The 16119-nt window shown below is 44.4% G+C and overlaps 1 protein-coding gene across 4 annotated transcripts in view; it reads left to right on the top strand.

The window, feature by feature from the left end:
* Positions 1 to 7068: 7068 nt before the first annotated feature.
* KCND2 (potassium voltage-gated channel subfamily D member 2) overlaps positions 7069 to 16119 on the top strand; it is a 430044-nt gene continuing 420993 nt past the window's right edge. For all 4 annotated transcript variants that reach the window (XM_074942303.1, XM_074942304.1, XM_074942306.1 and 1 more), the window contains exons 1-2: positions 7069 to 8068; positions 10290 to 11467. In XM_074942303.1, coding sequence (XP_074798404.1) covers positions 10353 to 11467 — 1115 coding nt within the window. In that variant the 5' untranslated portion in view covers positions 7069 to 8068; positions 10290 to 10352. The remainder of the gene's footprint in view (positions 8069 to 10289; positions 11468 to 16119) is intronic.

The following is a 16119-nucleotide window of genomic DNA, read 5'->3' on the forward strand; positions in this document are numbered from 1 at the left end:
ACACATCATTGAAATGCAAATTTGGGTGTCCTTTGGGTCTTTTTTCCAGATGCCAGTTTGCTGTAGAGGATGTCCTTTGGGGTGCCTCCATCATTCATTTGGCACACATGCCCAAGCCAGCGGAGGTGTCTCTGTTTGAGGAGTGTTTGTATGCTGGATATACTGGCCCGCTTAAGCACCTCAGTGTTGGTGACTCTATCCCTCCAGGAAATTCCAAAGATTTGAGGAGGCAATGCATATGAAAGCTGTTGAGCCTCTTTTCCTGATACGAGTATAAGGTTCATGCCTTGCTCCCATACAAAAGTGTGCTGATAACATATGCACGATACACACAGATCTTTGTGTGTTCTGTCAGTTTGTTGTTTTGCCAGACCCTCTTGTTCAGTCTAGACACTGTTGTGGCAGCTTTTCCAATGCGGATGCTGAGTTCCATTTCAAGTGAAAGGTTGACTGCAATAGTGGACCCCAGGTATGTGAACTCATTCACTACTTCAAGTTCATAGTTGTTGATCTTAATGGAGGGTGCTTCCTCAACTCCTTGGCAAATTATGTTAATCTTTTTTAGGCTTATTGTAAGCTCCAAGTCTTGGCAGGCTTTGGAAAAACTGTCCATGAGGTTTCGGAGATGGGCTTCTGGGTGGGGTGTCACTGCGACGTCATCAGCAAAGAAGAGGTGTAGAATGAGGGCCTCCTGAGTCTTGATTTTAGATCTGAGTCTTGCAAGATTGAACAGGTTTCCATCAGATCTTGTGTGCAAGTAAATTTCCTCAGTTAAGAAACCAAAAGCTTGTTTCAGTAGCAAGGAGAAAAAGATCCCAAACAGAGTTGGGGCAAGCACACAGACCCCTCTATGAATCTGGAAAGCCTCGGAGTCTGAGCTATCATATTGGACGGTGCCATATATGTTTTCATGGAATGACCGAATCATACTTAAGAACTTGGGGGGACATCCAATCTTTTCTAGAAGCACAAATAGTCTGCTTCTACAGACAAGGTCAAAAGCCTTTGTGAGATCGATGAAGGCTATGTAAAGGGGCTTTTTTTCATTCTCTGTATTTCTCTTGTAGATATCTTAGACAGAAGATCATGTCAATAGCAGACCTTTCGGCTCTGAAGCCAAACTGTCATTCAGAATGGATCCTGTCTGCAAGGGTTCGAAGTCTGTTCAGGATAACTCGGGCAAAAGCTGGTGTCCCCAATTCAGGAATTATGCTGATGTAAGGGACCATGGCATACATTTTGGCCTAGCAGTCCCTGCTCTGCTGGGGTCTGCACATCAGGAACTGAAGTCACTGAACAGGAGTCAGATGAATCGCACAAGGCAGGTTCAGGAAGCAAAAGTCATGGTCAGAGTGAGGCTAAGGTCAGAGACCAGAGGTCAGAGGTAGTACCAGGCTGGAATCCGGAGGCAGGAATCAGGGTCAGAGTCCGAGAGCAGAGACAATACCAGGCCAGAGTCAGGAAGCAAAAGTCAGGGTCAGACTCAGGATGGGATCAGAAGACAAGGTGAAGTCTGGGGTCACAGCAGCCGAAGTCTGCATTTCAACTTTGTGGGCCAACCCCTGGGGTTAAATAGGGCACTTGGCCAATCAGAGGGTTGCAGGTTACTGTCACTCTGGCTCCCTTAGGTGGTACTTACTGTGGCACTTACTCTCCACAGTGGTCCCTGGCTGGGGCTCTGCACGGTCTCCTAATGGCACTGTGGGAAAAGCAGGCTCTGTAGACTCAGGTTATAGTCCATGGACCCTTGCAGCTGATAAATGGAACAGGGTTTGGAGAAGAGACATGAGAAGGATTAAAAGCTTAGAAAACCTGTCTTATAGTGAGAGACTCGAGGAGCTCACTCTACATAGTTTAACAAAGAGAAGGTTAAACAGAGACTTGATTACAGTATATAAGCATCTACATGGGGAACAAATACTTAATAATGGGCTCTTCAATCTAGCAGAAAAAGATGTAAACACAATCCAACAGCTGGAAGTTGAAGCTAGACAAATTCAGATTGAAATAAGGCATACAATTTTAACAGTCTGGGTATTTAACCATTGGAACAATTTACCAAGGGTCATAGTGGATTCTCCATCACTGACAATTTTTAAATCAAGATTGGATGTTTTTCTAAAAGATATACTGTAGGAAATATTTTGGGGGAAGTTCTAAGGCCTGTGTTAAACTGGAGGTCAGTTTAGATGACCATAATGGTCCCTTCTGGTTTTGGAATCTATGAAACTTAATGGCATGCTTGCCCTTCAGGAGATCAGGCCCCCAATCTGTATATAAATGAGCCTTATGTATCATTCTGAAGATATGATATCAGATAAATTACATGCATTTAAAATTAGAAATATCTATTCATCTATCGTTATATATTGTGGATAAAGTTTAAAAGTTTGCTTTTATCTTTTCACTATTAGGTAAAATATTACTAGTTTCAACCAGTATTTCCTATGCACTTATTAAGTGTAATATTTATTCTGGTTTCCAAAAAATTCTAGAACTCACGGTATGTAACAAACATTATGGAAAACTGATTAAATAAGTATTTCTTGGTTGAGAACAGCTGCAGTGCAAATATTTGGGGTCAGATCATCCCTTCTAATGGAAAGACATGGGGAAGATCTTTGAGGTTGTCCTCAGTGAAATTTCCTCCAGATTACTCCATCCATGGGAAAAGGGGATTGTCCTCTCACCCCTGTGCAGAAATGACAAGGTAGTCAGTTCCCCAGAACCTGCAAAATCTCCAAGTTCATCTGAAGCTCTGAGGCTTCTGGCTCACTCACACTACCCTAAACAGGGAAAGGGAGGTTTCCAAATCATGGAAAGAGAGCATAAAATTAATTGTGGTTACGTTCAAGTAGTCTTCTTGAAGAATTGGTGGGGAAATAGTGAATGTAGTGCATTTTCCCCTATCCGTGTCATGCCTTCTCTCCACACATCAATCCCTGACTCCATAGAAGGCCATTTACAAGATGCAGGGATAGTGCTGCAGATTCAACTGTTCTTTTTCCACATGGAAAGTGGGAAATCCATGCACAGATTATCCTTCCTGCATAGATCTCTGGGGAGTGACCTGAGCCTTGCTTAATAATTTTCCATTATTTTTTCCCCTTTTTATAAAAGTTATAATCCAATTCAAAATATTTTGCTGATCTTGCTGTCAGGGCTACAGTCAAAAGACAAACTAGATTTTGATAAGGTCAGAAAATTGCAGATTGAGCTGATATATTACCATAATTATCGGTATTAATCCCAGTCGCTGACTTCCATTTTTCTGGGTGGGTGCTCCACCCCATGGCCTCGCCCTGTTCCTTCCCCCAAGGCCTCTCTCTCTCTCTGCCTCTTCCCACCCCTGAGTGCCTCCAGCCCACTGCTGAACAGCTGATGGGCGGGTGGCTGGTGAGCACACACTATTTTTTTTCTGTGAGTGCTGCAGGCCTGGAGCACCCATGGAGTCGGAGCCTATGGTATTAATTGTATATTTCAATTATTTTCCTAAAATATGATTTATGTGCTTTACTTCAGATCAGATCAGACAGTTTCAACACCCTCACCTAAAGGGGAGACACAGTCACGCGGAAGATAGTTACAACTCATTGAGACTGAATAGGTCCAGCTGCCCAAACAATGGAGCAGCCATTAGAAGGGCATTCTCCTGGATAGACCCTGATGAATGCTCCTGCTCACTGGAAAAACAAAACACAGACCCAGATGAAGAGACTCTCAGTGTCAGAGACAAGCAGAGGTGTGGAGAGAAGAACAGTACGTCATACTGTGAATGGTGACCAAGGTGGGTCACAGACCAAGGTGGGTCACAGGTCTCATAGAATCTCTGAGCTTTCTAGGAGAATGTAAGTCAGGTCACTTCTGTTTCTGTAATTTAAGAGGAAAGCCCATGTTGAAATGTTTGAAATGAAGAGGCACATTAGATGAGGCTTCTTTACATGTAGGCTTTTCAAAAAAAAATCCTTTTATTGTGTAACACTTTGAGCAAATGCTAAATAAAAATACATTTTTTAAAGAAAGCTGTTTGTCAGTCTTATCTGTCACAAGATCCTGAAGGGAAGAAATGCAGGTACCCTGCAGGGTGATAAATTGTTGGTATCCAAGTCCTGGCCTAAGAGTAAAAGAATCACAAGACTCCACCCCAAGATGGGTCACACCTCAAGGGGTGCCAGAGAGACCAGAAAGGAGGTAGTGGTGCTGCTAGCCCCATAACCTTGTCACAGGAAAGCTGACAATGTGGCTTTAAATAATTCCATTGTTTTTTATCATAATTTTGTGAGTTAAGGATCGAGTATTAACTTAATACTAAATGAATTATTAAGAGAGAGACCATGATTGATTTTGTGTACCAAAGAAAGCTTTTGGTGTTAAAACTCTAACTATATCAAGAATGCACTAAAGAAAATCAACAAGTAAATGCAATAATTCTTTGGCATCACAGGCTTTAATCTGCTTAATCCACAGAGACCTCTTGGCACCTCATAAGAAAATGTTCAAAAACTGACAATGTGGCTTTAAATAATTCCATTGTTTTTTATCATAATTTTGTGAGTTAAGGATCGAGTATTAACTTAATACTAAATGAATTATTAAGAGAGAGACCATGAATGATTTTGTGTACCAAAGAAAGCTTTTGGTGTTAAAACTCTAACTATATCAAGAATGCACTAAAGAAAATCAACAAGTAAATGCAATAATTCTTTGGCATCACAGGCTTTAATCTGCTTAATCCACAGAGACCTCTTGGCACCTCATAAGAAAATGTTCAAAAACTATTTAGAAGCAATTTATTTTATATTTTATTGTTATAATCTCTAACACCATTTACTTCCACATTTCAGTTATTATCTTTAATGCTCCTCCTGCTTAATTCTTATTTGAAGTCATAATTCCCTTTATCACGCCATGCCAATCATGCCAATTTCCCAGTAAGTGATAGTGATGTCACAGACAGAGGATTATGACTTCAGGAGACAAATTGATTATATGGTAGCTTTTACTTACATGAAATTAGTCTTCCTGAAAGTGCTGGATTAAGAATACTGGAGACTGAAATTCTCATGTACTGAACAGGTAGAACACAAGTAACAGTTCAAGCTTCTCTCTAAATGCCTTTCATAATATTTTTAATGGATTTCATGCTGGAATGAGAAGGCAGAAGAATATGCTTACCCGTATAATCCTTAGCGTCTCTTCTGAGGATACTATTTCTGAACAGTACCATCATTTCTTTGATGTGGACACCTATTTAATAGGAACTGGACTGAAACCATAAACATTTCACACCATCAGAGTTCTCTGAAAGACATTACTTTCAATCACTTTTGACCTCAGACTTATGACTTAAAAGTGAAAGTTTCAAGATGTAATTATCCAAATATCCTGACTTACCCTATCTTCCAACTCAGCTGGTTTTAAATATATTTGTTGTTGTTGCATCTTTAAAGCAATGTCAAATGTCAGTGAGTTCTTCAAGGGAACCTATCCTCATCCGTGTCTATGTGTGTATATGTGGGGAGAAGGGGAGTATGAGTTCTGATTGCACAGTTTAATTTTGTAAAAAAACAACTGCAAAATAAAAATACAAGTAAAGATTACAAAAAAGGCTAACCATTTTATAGGCAAAGGTGGTTCACATTAAAAAAGGAGATCTCACTATTATATGACTCGCTGCTGAACTACTGAAAACGTCAATCAGACGTTTTGTTAGTGGTCATAATATTACCTTTTGACATTGCTAGATCAGAGGCCATCCCTGTCATTTAGCATTGGGAAATGGTATCACTGACATTTAAAGCCCCTTATATATATCTTGACCAACCTATTGCAAATTGGATATCAAGTCTTTTTATAAGAATAATCATTAACTTATTGCTTTTTTTTATAATTAACATGGTGTTAAAGCATTGTCTTATAAGAAGCTCACAATGATTAAGACTTTCTAAAAGGCAAAATATTGAAGATTTTGAAAGCTTTCTCCAACACTAAAAGTCAAACTTTATTTTAAAAAAGCACTGTTACTTCTGCATACATGTTGCTAACAGCAGAAAAATGTAGGATTAATATACTGAGCATTTAGATTTGAATCATAACACTTCTAATAAAATAATGGAAAGGCTCCTTTTTCTTTAACATTATTTTAGTAAGCTTGATTTGATGCTCTTGATCCAAAGTTCTCCTAATTTAGAAATTAGACGGGTTATACATGTCATGATCCTTATATCTTAATTTATGTAGAAGACCTACTTTTTTCAAATATTTCTCAGGGGAACATGTAGATTTTTCATGCTAGAGTACTCTCTCTCAATAGGAATAAAAAAAAATTAGTTTTACATGTTAAAAGTTAACCATACTATTTAAAAACATCCAAGTCCACTAAAAAGTACAGTATATACTGTTTTAGACTCTGCTATATTTCCTACTTTTTAATGATTTGCCAGATGTGGTGATTTGTCTCTCCTTCTTATAAGCCAGACTTCTAAGGCTGAGTCCAAAGATATAACAACAGTGAAAGAAGTAGCTAAAAATGCACTGTTTCAGATATTGAAATATGAAGGAAGCAAATTACTATATGACAGATTTGTAGCTCTTCATGTTATTACTAAGCCAAATCAAACATTAGTGAAGAAGAGAAATAACCACCTTTTTGTAAGCTCAGTGAAAAAGACTGATTGTTTTAAGCATTTTAATTCTGAAAAACAAAGCATTCGTTTTGCTTACAGGATACTAGTAAATAGCATTTCAAAATTAGGAAATCATATCACTAACCTCTGTTCTTTTTACTGAAAGATGCTAATTTTCCTAAATTTACAATCTCTTTTTTAAAAAGCCACACCCTTAAAAATTACTGTAGATATTACAAAATAAAAACCCGATAGATTTTTATAATCACTGGACAATTCTTTCCCCATTGGTAATTTTGGTTGTAACTAGATCTTCTAATAAGAAGGATTAGTGGGGTGCAAGTTGCTTCTCTCCCTCAGTCCCTACAGCAGGGCCGCTTTAGGAAAGGTGAGGAATTAACTTCCCGTCATCCACACGCCACCTAGTGATGAGGAAAGGGTGGATTGTCTTAAAAGGGAACAGAAAGGACAGAAGGATGAAAATGCTCACAGCACCCGTCCCACCGATCGCCTTTCTTGAAAGCTAGAAAAGCAATTTGGATAAGGGATGAGATGGGAACTACAAAGAGGAATGAAGCTGCTATTAAAAAGTCTCGCAACACTTCACTTCCAGTCTGTAATTTGATTTTTTTCCTTAAGCAACTAATTTCTCCCCTTTGTTGCAAGGAACTGGCACTTCAAAGAGATCACCCTAATTGCCTCTTCTAAATCGTATCCAGAGCTTGACCTCCGCCCCAGGCAGCAGTCAACTAACTACGCCGCCAACGAGGGGGTGGACTGAGCCGCACGGACACGAGCCACACACACACACACACACACACACACCATGTTCTCGCCTGCACCGCAACCCGGCGTGTAACGATTTGTAATTCTCTTTGTTCCTCTCTCGGATCGATGTCCTCCTCCTTCACGCCACTTCTCCGGGCTGCTTCCTTCGGTGGCATTTGCAGGAGCGGAAAGGAGAAGCAGCCGCCTGGAAAATAACAACCTGCAGCCGCCGCAGCAGCCGCTCCTCTCCCAGCTTGGCGAGGCATGGCCCACCCACTGGAGGGGCAGGAGAGAGAAGCCCTGCTGTGCCCTCTGCCTCACGAGTGCCTCTTCCCCACCCAGTCCGCGGCCATCTGCAGCCCCTCAGCCGCCCGGCGGCATGGGCAGCGGCGCGACTCCCTCCTGACAGGGGCCACCCCGCCGCAAGCTCCGCTCCTTGGGAAAGACGCGCTACATTAACTCGCCAGGCGCGATTACGCTGCTTCCTCCCCCCCTCCCCTGGAACTTGTTGCTGGTGCTGCTTGGCGGCGGCAAGGGAAGCCCCGGTAGCTCTGGCCCCTGGGCTCGGGGCTGGCTTTCCCAGTGGCTCCCGTCTCTCCGCCTTTCCCGACAGGGCCCCGCGGATGAAAAAAAAAGTCTCTATGCAAGTGAGCGCTCTGGCCAGACTTTGCCAGGTACGTACCGCGGGCTGCGCCCGGGCCGGGGGAGGGCGAGCCGAGCCTGGGGCGGGGCGGGGGGGGTCCCTGCCTCTAGCCGGCAAACTGCACACGGACAGGGGAAGCAGGGAGGCTCCCTCAGCCTCGGCTCCCGCTCCAAACCTCTCCCTGACACCGTCCGTACCGCGAGCCCCCCTCCCCCTAATCGCACACAAGGCTCACTGATCCCTTCCCTGGCCCCCTCCCCTTGCACTATGGAGACCCCCTAACCCCCCTGGCTCCCTAGCCTCAGCATGCCCCCCCTCCGTGCACTATGGAGACCCCCAGTCACCCTGCCTCCCTAGCCTCAGCATGCCCCCCCTCCGTGCACTGTGCAGACCCCCAGTTACCCTGCCTCCCTAGCCTCAGCATGCTTCCCCCTCCGTGCACTGTGCAGACCCCCAGTCACCCTGCCTCCCTAGCCTCAGCATGCCCCCCCTCCGTGCACTGTGCAGACCCCCAGTTACCCTGCCTCAGCATGGCCCCCTCCCTGCACTATGGAGCCCCCCTAATCCCCTGCCTCCCTAACCTCAGCATGCCCCCCCGCACTATGGAGCCCCCCTAATCCCCTGCCTCCCTAGCCTCACCATGCCCCCCCTCCGTGCACTATGCAGACCCCCAGTCACCCTGCCTCCCTAGCCTCAGCATGCCCCCCCTGCGTGCACTGTGCAGACCCCCAGTTACCCTGCCTCAGCATGGCCCCCTCCCTGCACTATGGAGCCCCCCTAATCCCCTGCCTCCCTAACCTCAGCATGCCCCCCCGCACTATGGAGCCCCCCTAATCCCCTGCCTCCCTAACCTCAGCATGCCCCCCCTCCGTGCACTAGGGAGACCGCCTAATTCCTCTGCCTCAGCATGCCCCCCCTCCGTGCACTGTGCAGACCCCCTAATCCCCTGCCTCCCTAGCCTCAGCATGCCCCGCCCTCCGTGCACTGTGCAGATCCCCAGTTACCCTGCCTCAGCATGGCCCCCTCTCTCCACTATGGAGCCCCCCAATCCCCCTGCCTCCCTAGCCTCAGCATGGGCTCCTCTTACCCCCGCCCCTCGCTGACCCCCCTGCACTACGGAGACCCCCTAACCCTCTATTCCCACCCAACCCGCGCTTCACTCCAGACTCCAAAACCCGTGTCTCCCCTCCAAACTCCACAGTCACTGTAACGCATCCACACGTCTCTCCCTCCCCGACCCCAGCCCCACCCCCCTCCCCGGCTTTCCCCAAACTTCTCTTCTCCCGCCCCAGCCCCCCCATAAACCAGCAGGCTCCTCCCCCCAACCGCTCCTTCGCCTGGATGCTTAAGCGCCCCACTGGCTATTCCCCTGCGCCGGGGCCCTTCTGACCCCCCCGCCCCCCGGCTCTCCCCGGGCTCTGCGCTGCTCTCCTCCCGGCTCTGGACCCCGCCCCATCACCCCAGTCCCGATTTCCCCCTCGCCAGCAGGCAGCCGCCCCCTCCGTCGGGGGTTCCCCCGCGCGTCACTCTCTGCTCCAGCGTGTTTTCCTGGAAGAAAACTTGCCGTGAAGTTTAAGGCTGTCGCCTTGAGCTCCTCCCCCGGCCGCGGGCTCCACCTGCCCCTTCTCCCGGGGCCGAAATCCCAGGGGCAACCGGGCGGGGGGGATCAGTCCCGACGTCGCGCTGGGGCTCTGAATAGGGAAGGGGCGGCCGCCTTCGCCTGCCTACTCCCCTTCCAGCCGGGCCACTTAGCGTTGTGCAGGGCGGGAGGGGCTGGGGAGAAATTCTGCGGTAGCCCCCGGCTGGGAACTGCTTCGCGGCTGCCAGCGCCTCTCTCCTGCGCCCATCCCGCCGCCAGCGGCAGCTGCCTGGCTCCTCCGGCAGGAACAGGTGGGCGGAGAGTCGGGGTGGGCGCACATCGCTAGGGCAGAAAGATCTTCCCCTAGCTCCAGGTGACTGGCCCTAGCTGGCTGCTGGGTGCACATCCTTCGCAGGCTGTGTCTGTATGCAACAGAGGGACCTTTCTTCACAGGAACCAGCTGGTAGGGAGGGTGAGGTTTTTTTGAACACCAGTACATGATGAATTTCCCAATACTCTGATTTATTATCTTAAGCCACTGGGAGGGAAAAGGGAGGAGACAAGTCTTTAAATACTAATACTAATACTAATGAATAAATGAATAGTAATGTTCAGTACTTTGATATTGTGTGAGCATTTTTATTTATTCATTTTTTAAAAATTTATATTTTAGTGGCCAAGCCTAGATTGGCTCTAAAGTGATCCCTCAGCAGCAGCTACACTAGCAGGTTGGACCATGGCAGCAGGAGTAGCAGCTTGGTTGCCATTTGCGCGGGCGGCAGCCATAGGATGGATGCCAGTGGCCACGAATCCCATGCCAGCTGCTCCCCGGCAGGAGAGAAAGCGAAGCCAGGACTCTCTGATTGTGTTGAACGTGAGTGGTACCCAGTTCCAGACATGGCAGGACACCCTGGAGCGCTACCCTGATACACTACTGGGCAGCTCGGAGCGGGACTTCTTCTACCATGCAGAGACACAGCAGTACTTTTTTGACCGGGATCCTGACATCTTCCGTCACATTCTCAACTTCTATCGTACAGGGAAGCTGCACTACCCCCGCCAAGAATGTATATCAGCTTACGACGAGGAGCTGGCCTTCTTTGGCATCATCCCTGAGATCATAGGTGACTGCTGCTATGAGGAGTACAAGGATCGCCGACGTGAGAATGCTGAGCGCCTGCAGGATGATGCAGATCAGGATCATGCGGCTGAGAGTTCCCTGCCTTCCATGACAACTCGGGAGAGAATGTGGCGGGCCTTCGAAAATCCACACACAAGTACACTGGCCCTGGTCTTCTACTATGTCACTGGCTTCTTCATTGCTATCTCTGTCATTGCCAATGTGGTGGAGACAGTGCCCTGTGGGGTAAACCCTGGTCGCATCAAGGAGCTGCCCTGTGGGGAGCGCTATGCTGTGGCTTTCTTCTGCCTGGATACTGCCTGTGTCATGATCTTCACTGTTGAGTATCTGCTGCGTCTGGTGGCAGCCCCCAACCGCTACAAGTTTGTGCGCAGTGTCATGAGTGTTATTGATGTAGTGGCCATCATGCCCTATTACATTGGTCTGGTGATGACAGATAACGAGGATGTCAGTGGGGCCTTTGTGACACTGCGTGTCTTCCGTGTCTTCCGGATCTTTAAGTTTTCCCGCCACTCACAGGGGCTGCGCATCCTGGGTTACACGCTAAAAAGCTGTGCCTCAGAGTTGGGCTTTCTCCTCTTCTCACTGACCATGGCCATCATCATCTTTGCCACGGTCATGTTCTATGCAGAGAAAGGTTCATCGTCCAGCAAGTTCACCAGTATCCCTGCGGCCTTCTGGTACACCATCGTCACTATGACAACACTGGGGTAAGTGCAGATTTGCTTTGGCAATGGCCAACATTTTAACAACTTTATTGTCACAAAAGAGCAAGTTTGATTTTAAAAACTTCATTAGAAAAAGTGGGAGTATCAGTATTTGTTACAAAAACTTTACAGACACAAGTGGGTGCTTTATACATTCTATTTTAAACCCATGTGAATAGGTAGGTGTAAAAGTGTTGCTAGAGGATACACGTGAATAATTAATTACAAAATCAAATTTTATTTTCAAAATTATATGTAGTTTCTTTACTCTTTGCTTTTGCAGATGGGACAGTTAGAGTATTTTTTGTAGCCTCCAGGAGGTGTCAGTGGGTCTTTAATGATGTAATATAAGTCCTAGAAAGATCCTTTACAATATTTGCTAATGTAGTGGCAATTAACAAAAGCGCCAAGATAATCTTACCATATAGAAAACAGTGTAGCTCGGCCATTTTGTTTGAACCAAAGTGATATATAGAAACAGACTTGGATACTATAAAGTCAGTTGAATACACAAAAGCATAAGTAAAGCTTTAAACTTCACAAAGGCCAAACCTTGATCCCATTAAGTCACTGGCAGAATTCCATTTGATTTCAGTGGGACTAGGAATTGGCCAAAAGTGAATGACATGTATCAACCTACATACACTGAAAGTGCCTGTGAAGCTGACTGAGAAAGTATGACTAACATATGTGACTAATTTAATTCCAGTATATATGTTAAAAGTTGTTCTAGTTATAAATTAAACTTCCCAATAATTTGGAATTAAAATATATCACAGTTGACATTTAAGATCCAATGAGTTTTGGTGGTTAGTTAGGAGACTTCATTGTTTAAAAATGATATTTATGTCATTGTAGCTGTTTATTCTATAGATAAGGTCGTGGAAATGTATTTCTCTGTGATGCTAACAGAGATTTAGAAAGGTTGGTTAATTTGAGGAGGCAATTTGTCATTCTAGTCTTACTACTGTGATATATAGCATGTTGTAATAGCTATTATATTGAATCTGAATAGGAGTTTATTCATTGTAAATTTGTAGTTCTTTTATGACTGGGCATATTAAGAGACAAAACTTTTCTCTGTCACTAAGACCATCCTTTCATTAATCAAACATTTCATCACATCTTATTTAAATTGTCTGGGTTTATGGAACATGCCTCTTTTTTTTACTTTACCAAAATGAAAGTAAACCTGAATAATGAATTAGTTTATTTATTACCTATTATCATAATCTAGATTGGAAAATCATGTAAAAAATTTTAAAGATAAAAGGGCTGTATTCTTCCATCAGTTTTTGTACAGAGCTTTTATCTTTAGTACAATATAACAGATGAAGATAAACACTGTACACTGGAAATATTTCATATGTCTTCTGGTATTGGTGTATAATGCCAGAAATGTGTTACAAGCTGTCATTGGTAACAAATTAAGGATTTGTTGTTATAGTAGGTAAAATGCTCTTATTACCATAGTTTTTTAATACTGTTACCTTATTAATTATTATCTAAGCTGTCGATAATTTCAGCAAAATCAGTCATGATCAATTAACATCACTGAGAACATTTACCACTGGAGATGAAATAACAAATGCAGGAGCTGATCTGTATTTGTTTATAATAACTGATATCTCTTCGATAATTAAGGTAGTCAGTATTGGTTGGTAGTACTTGTCCAAGGTACTGAACAAGTACATTGTTGTTAACAGTTTATGTCCACCTTGTAATTGTCTATGTTTCTGATATAGGAGCCTGTTTGGCACTGGTAGGAAAAAATAAATAAAAAGTGTATTATGTCATGATTCTAGATTATAAAAGTATTTTAGACTGGGTAATGTTATCATAGCACCTAAGTGATTTAAGAACCCAAATGTCATTGGAAACCAGTGAGACTTTGGATTCTAAGCAATTTTCAAAAATTGGATTTAGGGTCCTAAGTCACTTAGGCTAAATTTTTACAGGGATTTAGGTGCTTGAGGATGCAGGTAGAAACACAGTAGGATTTTTCAAAAGGATTTAGGTACTTAACTCCCATTGGTTTCAAGAGGCCACTTAATAGGTGTTCTGTGACAGAATCTGTAAAGAGGCATTCTGGTGAGGGGCCTAAAAATTAGGAGGAATAATTCTCATGTGTAATCTCCATGACCCTGCAACAAGACCTGTGCATGCTATTTGTGCTACTGCCATGCAGAAGCTGCATAGGACCACTGCTGGACAAAATACATGTTCCAAATACATGTACATATAGGGGCTAGATTCACTTTAGGCACCTAAATCCCAGAATCAGTCCCGCGGGGATTCACATAACCCCCAGTCAGCCACTGCTGAATCCCATAGCACCTAAACTCTCTCAGTGCCTAAGTTCCTTAGGCACCTATATTTCTGCCTCTGAGCATACAAACTGCAGTGAAATACACGGTGTCTCCATGTCCAAGCCCCAGCACAATGTACAATGAGGGGGAAGTTAAGCATTCCTCTGTCTAACTTGCTTGTGGGACCCAATCTGGCAAGCATGCTCAGGCCTCACCTACTAGATCAGTCCCAAGTAGGCAAGCTTACACAAATGGCGGGGTTGGGTGTGGGGGTAAAAAGGAGAAGGAGGAGGACCACCTCTCTCATAACTTTTAGCCCAGTGGTAGGGACTCACCTGGGAGACCTGTGGTTTAAGTCTCCCCTCCACCTGATGGGGCAAAGAGATTTGAACAGGGATCTGCTACCGCTCAGATGAGTACCCTAGCCAGTGGACTATGGGATAATCTGATGTGGGGTCTCTCAGGGTCTTTCTACAGTGAAATTAGACATCCACAGCTGGCCCATATCAGCTGACTCTGGCCCGTGGGGCTCAGGCTCTCTTTGGCCTAATGACTCTTTCATTATTTATTTCCTCCCCTCTTTCCCCACCCTCCACATGCCAGTTTCTTGCAAAAGTGGTATAGGTACCTAATTCCAAGAGAGGGTTGGCAGCTGAAAATCCCAAGCAGAGGGAGGTGCCTCCCTTCAGGCTGGACTTAGATGCCTATCTCTGAGAGAGGGGTAGGGTTTAGCATGCAGCTCTCAGCACCTCCTGCTGGTTAGTGTAGGTAGGAGCCACCTAGCCTAATGGCTTGTGTGAATCCCACTCTGAGGTACTGTCTCTCCTCATTCGTTGTATAGGGAGTCAAGGTGCTGAACTCAGACTTTGCAAATTCCAGTGATAAAGGTTAGGCATGGTGATATTCAACATCCCCACACCTATGTTCCCTTTGTGAATCTAGCCCTTACATGCCATTTGGGGGATAGATGCACAATCATCCTGAATTTGGCCATTAACATTTACGATAACACATAATTCTGGAGAAGTTTTAAGCAGCATGTTAACTGAATAATGTTGTCCTTTTAATAATATCTTGTTAGCCACGTAAAGATTGTGATTAAATGTTAAATAGTGATGTATAACTTGAGTAGCATAAAAGGCTCAGAACTCTTCTCAGTTTGATAGAGTAAGTGCAGGAAAAGAGAGGAAAGTTACAAGGGAAAAAGAGTAAAGATCAGTGAAAGTTAATTGTTATTTTTTCTAGTAACTTGGATTAGGGATTAGACCCTGCCACCCTTACTTGGGCTACACTCCCATTAATTTAAATTTGAAGTTTTGTTTGAATAAGGACTGCAGAAACTGGTCTTACATGAACCAAGTTCTTCACCTAGGAACAAAACTAGCTGAACTTGCTTATATTTTAGAGGATCACTGGCCCAACAAGTTATCTGAAATGTTATAAAATTGTAGGAAAGCTAATGCTAAATAATAGACTAACTTTATTTGAGTTTTGAAGACTGGATATTGTTCTTACAATTTGTGAGATAGCTAGGGTATTGAGTGTCAACCTTAGCAATTTGGGTAGTTATCTTGGAAGCATAGCCATATTTCTCAGTTCTGCATAAGTGGTAAGCAAGTAAACCACCTTTTAAAAACACAGATTACATTTTTCTCTGTAGAATGCCAGTGACTTCAGCTATTGCTACAAGTACAGACTTGTACTCCAAGTACATCACAACTATTAACTCTCCTCAACTCCAAATATCACAGTGGAAAGGGTTGTACGTGAGGTGTAGTTATACCAAAAACAAAATAAAAAATGAAAGGAGAAATGTAGTTCTAGGAGTAGAACACGTGCTCACAAACAAGCTGAGAAATGTGCATTAAAGTTTCAAGTCAATATTTTAGTGATTTTTAACTATACTACTACTTCGGCTCTATAAACCATGAAGGTCCTTGGCCGTTCTCACAATTTGCCTCCGCACCCCCCATCCCCCCGCTTCTGTTATGGGTTTGCTTGTTTCACCTGCATCAGTTTTAATTATAGAAAAAGGTTACAAGTGAGACCGAGGTGAGTAACAAGCACAGGGAAAAGCAGAAGGAGGTTGTAGATATGTGGGGAGGAGGGTTCAAGCTGGCAATAAGGACCAGAGAAGCTTGGGGCCAGCAGCACAAATGAGGCACAAAGGACAAGCAGCTGTAGGGTAGGAATGGAGTCAGAGCAAGAGCTGAGGTCTATTGAAACTGAGGCTGACAGATTTACACAGGTGCTTATCAAACACGCACAACTACAATGACTGAATTCTGCCACTTTCTGCTGTAATCCCCTAATTTACTGGTTTTCTTCCTGGCACTGCTATAGCCA

Source organism: Natator depressus, chromosome 1 (assembly GCF_965152275.1).
Source record: "Natator depressus isolate rNatDep1 chromosome 1, rNatDep2.hap1, whole genome shotgun sequence".
Lineage (NCBI taxonomy): Eukaryota > Metazoa > Chordata > Testudines > Cheloniidae > Natator > Natator depressus.